Raw genomic sequence first — 10,000 nt, 5'->3', positions numbered from 1 at the left:
TCTGTGGTTTCCATAGTTACCTGGTCGGTGACGAGCTGTGGGTGGTGATGGAGTACCTGGCTGGAGGTTCATTGACCGATGTCGTTACGGAAACCTGCATGGATGAAGCTCAGATAGCCGCGGTGTGCAGAGAGGTAAAAGGCCGCTTCCGCTATTTTGGCCGGAAACAAACGTTACCTGGTCTCACGTGTCTCTGCCTGTCGCCAGTGTCTCCAGGCGCTGGAGTTCCTCCACTCCAACCAGGTCATCCATCGAGACATCAAGAGCGACAACATCCTGCTGGGCATGGACGGCTCCGTCAAACTCAGTCAGTCCGCCACACCCGTCCTCAATGACATTGTTGGGGCCACTCGCTCTGTCGTCATGGCAGCGATGGACCAGATTCCAGATGATCCTGCCTACCTGCTAATGAAGCGATTGTCTTACTCTTTCCTTCCCTCTCATTCCAGCCGACTTCGGGTTCTGCGCTCAGATCACACCTGAACAGAGTAAACGCAGCACCATGGTCGGGACTCCTTACTGGATGGCTCCGGAGGTCGTCACCCGAAAAGCCTACGGCCCCAAAGTGGACATCTGGTCCTTGGGCATCATGGCCATCGAGATGGTGGAGGGGGAGCCGCCGTACCTGAACGAAAACCCACTCAGGGTGAGAGTTTCTACTTTCAGACGTTCACCTCCTCATTTGTGAGTGTGTGAGTGAGTGTTCAAACAGCACCTGTACACTGGGTGGTGTGCTGCTGCCATTTGTGATTCCGCCACTAGATGGCAGCAGGATGTTAAAGTCTGGCATGGTGGCTGACTGATGCAGGCGTGGATGGGAGAGACAGATCCGTCCTCCCGGACTCACGGTTACATAAGATAGAAACAGCTGGTGTATTTGGAAAGGAAACTCAAGGTTTACTTCTCAATAAATACCTGGAATATAAGTACTATTAACTATGAGATACATTAAAACAGGCGTTAGCGAGTTACCAAGGAAGGATTTAAAGAAGGCAGTTTCTTTTCTAAACAAATATCTGGTGCATCCATCCTGTTGTTCTCTCTATCCAGTGAGTTTTTGTTGAGTAACTTTCCAGTCGTTCTGGACTTTATTTATTTATAGATTATTGAACTTACTGGCTCCAGAAGCGCAAGTCAAAGGGCAGGCAGCTTGAGAAGCAGACACATAAATGTTTTATTCGCTCTGTTGGTGACCGACTAAATCCGGAGGATTTGAATAAAATTCAAAGTTAGAGAACATTTCTGCCATGAGCTTCGAGCGAAACAGACGTGGCCGCGTTCAGACGTCACAAAGAAGTGATGCAGGAGGGAAAAAAGCATATTTGTGAGCTCAACACTTCTATCAGTGAGTACTTTCTAGGCAAAACACACTTTTTAGGTAAAGTATAACTTTAAGAGAAAGATTAAAGTACCCAGAGGTACTGGTTACTTAGAGTAATGTGGGTATAACTGATTCATGACTTCCACCCCTGCATCCATGAGCTTTGGGTGAAGGGTTTTTTGTGTGTGTTTTCTTCTCAGGCGCTGTATCTCATCGCAACCAACGGGACGCCGGAGCTGCAGAATCCAGAAAAACTCTCGACGACATTCAGAGACTTCCTGAACCGATGTCTGGAGATGGATGTGGAGAAGAGAGGGTCGGCTAAGGAGCTGCTGCAGGTACGGTGACGGCAGCAGGTCGTCGTCATGGAGCCTGAATGGTGTATAAATACATCAAAGATTTACACTTGGATAAGAATGAGCTCTCAGTCTGTCTCAGCAGCATCTCAGGGAGCTTTCAGCCTCAGTGTGTTCAGCTGAACACACACACACACACACATGCGCGCGCGTTCGCTCGTGTAGGCGTAGAGACGTGGAGGTGGTGGAAGTGAGCGGCAGCATCACTTGTGCACGATGACTCAGATGAAAACTGCTGCGCCGCGTCCGTTGAGGGAGGCTCTGAATGGACTCGTCGTCCGCCTTCAAGAACGTGGAAGCGAGATTTTACCCACCATTAACGGACCTGCGCTTGTTTGTGATAACACAGTTTTTATTCTGCATCTCTTCAAGTTAAAAAAAAAAAAAAGATTTTATTTTATTCTTTTTTAGCACCAGGGGGGAAACGTGGCCTCTCCAGGACGTGAATCAGAAAACAGCTTTAATGGTGGAGTTTTTACTACAAACGCCATCAAAGATGCATGTAAGAGTAGCGGCATGACATCAGTAAGGTTAGGCATCACACTTGAAGTCCTCAATGCAGATGCAGGTTCCCTGTGACTCCTCGGCTGTCCTGTGTCATATCATCACTCAGGCTGGTTCTCAACATCAGAGTGGTCGCCCGTTCTCTGCCAGCCTTGACTGATAAATCAGATAATCCCTTCTGCTGTGCGTCCAACAAACGTAGCTTGGAACTAAACATCGTATTTCTCCATGTCCCCGCGTGTTGAGGTCGCGTCAGTCTGTCAATTTGTTGGACAAATTGAGTGAAATTAAAAGGGCCGTTCCCTCTGAGACGTAGCGGAGTGGATGTAGAAAGTAGAATTAAAAAGTACTTTGAACTTGTATCTTTTTACTTTTTTTGTACTTGCATAAATGTACTTCATACCAACAGAAAACTGGTACCGCGGGATGAAAAAAAAAAAACCGCTGCCACGCATTTCATATTTTTCCACCATCTTCTCTGTGTTTTCTGTTTATGTTGTGAACTGAAAACCTCTCTCTCCTCCTTCTCCCTCCCTTGTTCACCCCCCCGTCCTTCCTCGTCCTCTTCCTCTCCCATCAGCACCAGTTTCTGAAGATGGCCAAGCCTCTCTCCAGTCTGACTCCTCTCATCCTGGCAGCGAAGGAAGCAGCCAAGAACAACCGCTAGCGAGCCTCGCACTCATTGTTGTCCCTTTATCCTCCCCTCTCTCTCTCTCTCTCCCTCTTTCTCTCTCTCTGTCCATCTGCCATCCTTCCTTCTTCTTCTGTGTCTGTTTTTGTTTGTTTTGAGAGGCTGGAGGCTGGCGACCTTTGACCCCACCCTTGTACCCTCACAGGGAGGAAGGAGGGTAGTTTCTGCTTGTCGCCTCTTTATCGACACTCCACTGGACTCGGAGAGGAAGGCGGGGACTCACTGAATGACGTCACTGGTCGATGATGTCATCGCTGTCACCTGCAAAGATCAAAAACGAGAGAGAGCATCTCAACAGAGCCCAAAGACTCATGGGAGTTTTTCTTTAAATTAATGGGGGTTTTTTCTACTTTTTTTTGGACCACAGCAGCCGTGTGTGTCTGTGTGTGTGTGTGTGTGTGTGTGTGTGTGTGTGTGTGTGTGCGCACAGTTTCCTGTCTTTGTTATTTCTTTCTATAAGTGCATTTTCATTTTATTATTCTTTTTTAACTCCGTTTTCTGTGCCTGTGTGTGTGTGTGTGTGTGTGTGTGTGTGTGTGTGTTTGGGATCAATTAAGTTGATTGTAGTGTTACCTTGTGTAGTTGTTGACACGGAGCAGGTGAGGGTCGGTACTCTGTCCTGTCTGCAGTGCGAGCTGTTAGTTCGAGAATATTAATAGTAATAATAATAATAATAATAATAATAATAATGATGATAATAATGACAAAACACTGGGTTGCGTCCAGAACTGGCGATGGGTGGAGTTTGGAGGTCGTAAACACGGCCAGTTGTTGTTCCTCTGATGGTTTGGTGAAGTTTGTCTTGGGCCGACGGTTGTCAGGGTAGAAAGACTCTCCTCCGGACGGACGCCGATCACGTTTAATCAACCAAACGCCGCTGAGGGTTTTTAGCCTCGTTTCGCACAGTTTGGCTGCAAACTCACTGGACTGTGGCTGTTAGCATCAGCTGCTGTTTACCACCCGCCAGATGTTTCCTCAGGAGGTGGTGGAGACCAAACCTGAGCTGAAAGCAGAGTGAATATTGACCTTGAGGCTCATCGCTCATTCTCTTGATATTTGTTCTCACTGTTTTAGTAAAATAACAACGATAATAATAATGATAATAGTAATGGCGGTGGGACTCTTGTCACCTCAGAATCCACAGTCCTAGAACCACGCAAACCACAACACCGATCAAAAATAACATGATTCCAGCGTTATTGATTATCTAGCAATTAAATAGATTAAAAAACATACAAATTTCATTCCTAAAGAAAGCTTCCTCTGAAAATACAAACGCAGGAATCATAATGGAACCCCGGGTAGATGAAGGGAAGAACCTGAGCACAGTGCAGGAAAACTCCACCCCGACTGCTCTCTCATTTTAATGATTTAACCGAGAAGCATGGACGTTCATTTTGGTATTCAGTCTCAGAACAAACGAAAGAAAAGAGGAAAGACCAGGCAGCGACGCGTCAGGACTTTTACCCATAATCCAACCTGCCAAACTCCCTCCGTCGTGGTTCTGGGACGTCGCCGTCTGCAGGCTTGACGCTGCGACTGCGAAGGAGAGCATATGCATGTTTCTGTTTTTGTTTTTGTTTTGTTTTGTTTTTGTTTTTTGTTTGTTTTTTGATACGGTACGTTTACGGTAGACGAGGGATGACCTGACGATGCTGGATCATGCAGCGACGGTACGTGAAGGAAGTACGATAGGAAATCTCAGTCCGGAGATTCAAACGCCTGACACACGGTGCATATCTGACCTGCAACAATCTCTTTAGTTTACAACGAGTTTGTTTTGTAAACACACACACACACACACACACACACACACATAGATATATAAATATACTTGATCAGTGTCAGAAAATCAGTCATTTATTGATTTAGAAATCAAGATTTTAGTATGAGTTTTGGGTTTTCTTTTTTCTCTCACATGCTGAATCAAACAGTTTGGCTGGAAATCCTGCAGGAGCCAAAGCCTCCATCAGCGGCGGCTGTTTTTCTCCAAACGCCATCAAAGCCATCACTTCTCCTTTCTGTTCTTGGTTCTTCTTTCTTTTCTTTTTTCTTTTTTTACAGTTTCAGTGTTCCTCTGGCCTTAAACGGTGTCAAAGGTGCGAAGACAACCGTAATGGCAACATTTTCAGGCGTGTGGGAACGCTGTGGGAGGGAACGCTGGTTATTACAGAGCAGCCAGTGTGACTGATCGCTGTGAAACCACCAGACTGCCTGAAACTGCTGCCAGCCAGAGTCCTGAACTGAACCCAGACACAGAACTGCTCCGCATCTCAAGAACCGCTCTGCGCTTCTCTGCTCGGACAACCCAAGGAACTGATGTCAGCGTCTATAAAGAGAAAATACTCAGAAAGGTTCTTTTGATTGATCCTCGTTGGTGAAATCGTATTCGTACCATGTCTTGGTGTTTTAAAGAGGTCAAATGAAGGTCGTGTGCTGATGGGGCGGACCGGAACTCTTCTGCAGTTTGTCAAACCGGCTCAGAGATGCAGCAGCTGAGACAAAAAGATTCCAACTTGCTCCGTAGACACGAGAGGACGCAATCAGACCGCAACGCAGCGGAAGTCCTCCATCAATAACATGAAGAATGTGACTACGAAACCAGCACACGTGTTGATATGATGTGTGCCACTGTTTGATAGACCGTGAACAACTCAAAGAGCCATGTAAATCAACACAAATGGAAAAAAAATGGCAGTGAAATAAAATATGGTGACTAAATCAGTGATGAGGCTTTTCGTCAACCTGAGGAGGACTTCACCATTTTAGGTGACCGTGATTCGAAACTATTTTATGAGCTTTAGATGTTCCTTTTTACTGCTGTAGAGGTTTTGGATGAAGTCAAAGACGGCAAATCGGGATTTTCCCCTCTTTCAGCAGCCGTCGCACGCAGTACAGATATGCAGTATCTGTTAGTAATTAAAGAGACAAAGCAGAGTACAGCTGTGGACACAGGAGACAAAACCAGAGGAAAGAGCCACGTCCCTCAGCCGGCCGACGTCCTGAGCTGGAGTCAGACTCCTAACTGCTCTTGGACCTTTGTGCAGATGTTCAATACTGTGAATTTATTCGGTAAAAATCAATCGGTTCACCAGACGGAACCTTTGAAAGGAGCATTCAGACTTGGTACAGTCCAGGACCAGACGGTCAAAGGAAGTCTTCACTGTATGAGAGTTCTAATTTATCAGTTGGTAGTCATTTTGATGATTTCAAACTACATCAAAAATAAATAAATAAATACGTACAAAAACTGAGGATGCGGTTCAACTTTTTTTTTTTTGTCCAGCTGATGTCGATTTTCCTTCCTACTTTGTTACATTAACAGATTCACTCTGAGTGCAATGAAGCCACAGCAAAAGAGAGTCGAGGCTTCTTTAACGACTTTGATCTCATCTGCTGCTCATGCCGTGTGACCTTGTGTCCCTGTGACCTTGACCTTTGACCACCAGAATCTTGCCGGGTCGTCCTCGAGTCCAAGTTAGTGCCCAGTTTGAAGGAGTTCCCTGCTGGTGTTCCAGAGAGACGCGCCAGTTGAGTTACTGGACTCAAACATCATGGCTGTAGACCAGTGCAGCGGCAGAAGGTGCATTCTTCATCACACGTTACGTCACACCAGGGTTTCTCAACCACTGGGCCGGGGTCCACGGGTGTGTCGTCAGAGTGCCATCTAATGGGCTGCAAAACACTTTAAAAGCAAAAATGCAAAATATTCCTCTAAAAGCTGAAAAGCACAAAAGTTTCTTACATTTTATACCAACATTCTAGACATCATCCGTTTGAGATGCTCAGAAGCTAATCGCTAACATCCCGATTCCCAAGTTTCAAATGAGTCATTCGATCAGAATAATTACAGATTAATTCAAAATATCATGTTTTTAACGGGTACCGGCTGGTTGGCCCCCTGGAGAATGATGCCCCCGGTGCTCTGGTCACATGGGGTGGTCCCCCCCCCCCACAGACGCAAAGATCCAGAATTATCAAACAACACATCAGGTGATTGGTTCTTGAGTACTTGTGCTGAATTTGGGGGCATCACCAGCCGACAACGACCTCCTCTGTCTCCCTCCCTGTGTTAGATAACACTCCATTATTTATAACTCACTCTCCTAACTCCCCTAAACCCTCGGGAAGTCAATTATGTAAAGGGCCGTTGTTTGTTGGGGTCGGGGGCAGAAATGGGCTCGACCGTATCGGCCTGTGACAGCCGACTCCTGCCTGCCCTCCGCCTGGCTGTGAAATTAAATCCCTCTTTCTTTTCTTTTTTTCTTTCTTCTTCTAATTAAAAGTTGTAATTGCTGTTTGCCTGCTTCATGAGCTCCCCTTTCATCTTCAGGCTAATAGGAAATTAGTTTTCGGGTGGAGGCGAGGCTTTATAGCTGCGCGTGGATCAATATTAAGCCCCCGGCGGCTGAGCGGCGGGTTCAGTCCTGGTTGTTACGTAACAGTGAAAGTTTCTTTGTTTCACCTGAGTGGACTCTGACCTGCTGGCAGTGAACGCACCTCTCAGACCACGAAGGTGTTGATGTGAAGCTTCTGAACCACCCGATGAGTTGGGGCAGCTTAGATTTTTGCCGTTTGCTGGGGTATAAAAATGGGGAGTGTGGACAGATGGACGGATAATCTGAAAATACTGGAATGCCTCTGGCTGCAGAGAGTCAAAACCTAAATATAGACCAAGTGGACGTTAGTTCCACATTTGAAGAATTCAACAGAAAGTTGAGACGTATCAAACTCGCTGCAGCTCATCAATTCCAAACTGCACTTACAGAACAAACATGATGAAGGTTCTTTATGTCAAAACACAAGTCCATCTTTACTTCAGCCTAACTTTGATCCGTTTGTTATTCAGAGCTGGAGGCAGCAGACTCCTGCAGGCTGCGTGGCGTCACATCGTCCTCTTACAGCTCACAGGTGGATAATTATTATAGGATAAAGATAGCATGAATGAAGAATGTGTTTAAAAAGATTTACTTTCTCCAGCAAATCACATCGCTGCTGTAAGACAGGATTATGAAGTGTACCTCAAAGGACAAGTTAACGACACGTACTTCTACGACTCTGGCCCTTATTCTCGGCCGTAACTCGGGAAAGACACTCCTGATAAGGTGCAGCGACATCCAGCCTCCAGACGCAGTGGTCCCAGTTTGTTTTATCCACCAGGCGTTTGATGAATTTAAATTTCATATCTACTTCAAAGCTTCCTGCTACTGTTCTATCACCTCCTCTGCTGACATGTTGCACAGTAAATCCCCCTCCCTCTCTTTTCTTATCCTTCCTTTCTTGCTTTATCCCTCCTTCCCGTCTGCTCTGTCTTACGCCGTCAAATCCCTTCGTTCCCTCGTCCACGACCTCTCTGTTAGATTCGGTGGGATTTTCATTATTAGAAATCTCTGTTTTGCTTCTTAACATCGTTCTTTAATTCCAACTTCATCCAGAGGCCCCGACCTCCGCCTGGATGTCTCCGTCTGGACAGGGAAGTGGACAGTCTGTCTGTGGCAGTAATCCTCCTCCTTAACACACACACACACACACACACACACACTGTCATCCTGATGTGAATCCACGGCGCTTGAGAGATTCTCCCGCTCCTCCCGGCTCATCGTTCTGATGGTTTGAGTCATTTTCAGACCTTCATCTACATTTTGATCAAATTCACACCCATTTATCGTTTATGGATTCTGCAAGGAGTGCAGTCACACTGGATGATTTAGATTTACATTCACAGGGCAGTTGGAAGCTGGGACCCATCTGGGAGCTCCGCTGCAGCCAAATGCGTTTAAATAAGAGGGTTTTTGATTGAAAACAAAAATCACTTCTGCTGTTTGACCTTGAAAGGTCATGAGAAAGAAAAACATCTTCTCATCCCAAAACATTCACATTAAAAAATACCACAAAGTGGAAGCTTTTCTGCCAATATTTAAAGACACAGTTGGTAATATTTGTATCCTCATCAGGCTAGAAACGGTCTGTACTTGCAATACCACTTGTTTCCTCAAGGGGTGACATGGCGCATTAAGTGATAATCAAAAAGTATGTTTTGCCTCTCAAGTACTTGGATAATAGTTTTCTTGAACTCATAAAGCAGTTTTCCCCTCCTGCACAACTTGGCTCCAGAACGCAGGAAGCGCCGGCCACCTATGTTTAGCTTGAAGCTAACGAACACTGTCCAAAAATGTCTGCTTGGGAACTCTGGACTGCTTCGTCCGGTGTAATTCCACGTCCTCTTTGTCCAGCCGTTTCCTTGGTGCTCCGCAAATTCTTGGATTTGAGCTGAAAACAAGCTAAATATCACACTTCCAGGAAGCGCCGACCAGCTGGAGCATTCAGTTCAACACAATCGGCTACATTTGCTACACGATTTAGTCTGGCGCGGCTGTTGAGTTCTCGTGTGTGAATCCCTGGACTAGAATGGGAACGCGTGCGTCATTGAGTCGTATCTGACTTGGATTCCGAAGGTAAAAACTGACCAGCTGATCTCCTCTTTCGTCTGCGTTCCTCTTCGCAGACTCTGAACTGAGCCCTGTCGGTATGCAACATCTGTTGCCATGGAGACGGAACTCTTGTTAACGACCTCCTAATTGTTCAGCCGACAGAAACTCTGACGCAGGATTTGTTTTCAAGGTAGAGGCTCATTCCTCTGATTGCCTCCCTGCATTCACGTCTCTGAGCCGCTCTCTGTTGCGTGTAACTTTTCCCCGGTGAATTCAATAATCACACCGCAGCACTCGTATAAATTCCTCGGCGTGTGCCGAGTCGGAGGAAGCGAGGCTGGTTTCTGCTGAGGAGGCAGGAGGGAAGTGATCCATCAACAACAAGAATAAACGAGGGCGAAACTGAAATGAGAGGAGAAGCGAGAGAGGGCAAAAAGGATGCGAGACCATGAGGAGAGGGCGACGCTCCACAAAAGGGGCTGAGAACGCCTGTGAAATCATTGTTCTCTGGTCGGAAAGGACAGAGAAGGACAAATTTGAGCCAGGCGTTAGGTGTAAACCGGGACGGCGTGATGGGAGGAGACAGGGATGAAGGACAAGGAGGGGTGAGACTGAAGTTCTGACGCTGCCAGGACTGTTGAAAATAACAGCCTTGCAAATCCAAAACACATCGTTCCGGTTCACTGGACCTCATGAA

General features: G+C 46.4%; 1 protein-coding gene across 4 annotated transcripts in view; it reads left to right on the top strand.

Annotated features, from left to right (window-relative positions):
* The window catches only part of pak1 (p21 protein (Cdc42/Rac)-activated kinase 1), a 50,026-nt gene extending 43,885 nt beyond the window's left edge, over positions 1–6,141 (top strand). For all 4 annotated transcript variants that reach the window (XM_086216780.1, XM_086216777.1, XM_086216778.1 and 1 more), the window contains 5 exons: positions 17–134; positions 208–307; positions 450–646; positions 1,522–1,659; positions 2,762–6,141. In XM_086216780.1, coding sequence (XP_086072906.1) covers positions 17–134; positions 208–307; positions 450–646; positions 1,522–1,659; positions 2,762–2,848 — 640 coding nt within the window. In that variant the 3' untranslated portion in view covers positions 2,849–6,141. The remainder of the gene's footprint in view (positions 1–16; positions 135–207; positions 308–449; positions 647–1,521; positions 1,660–2,761) is intronic.
* The last annotated feature ends 3,859 nt before the right edge of the window (positions 6,142–10,000 follow it).

Source organism: Aulostomus chinensis, chromosome 10 (assembly GCF_037954235.1).
Source record: "Aulostomus chinensis isolate RoL2024-O1b breed Wild chromosome 10, RoL_Achi_v1.0, whole genome shotgun sequence".
NCBI lineage: Eukaryota > Metazoa > Chordata > Actinopteri > Syngnathiformes > Aulostomidae > Aulostomus > Aulostomus chinensis.
This window is presented reverse-complemented; position numbering and strand designations above follow the sequence as displayed.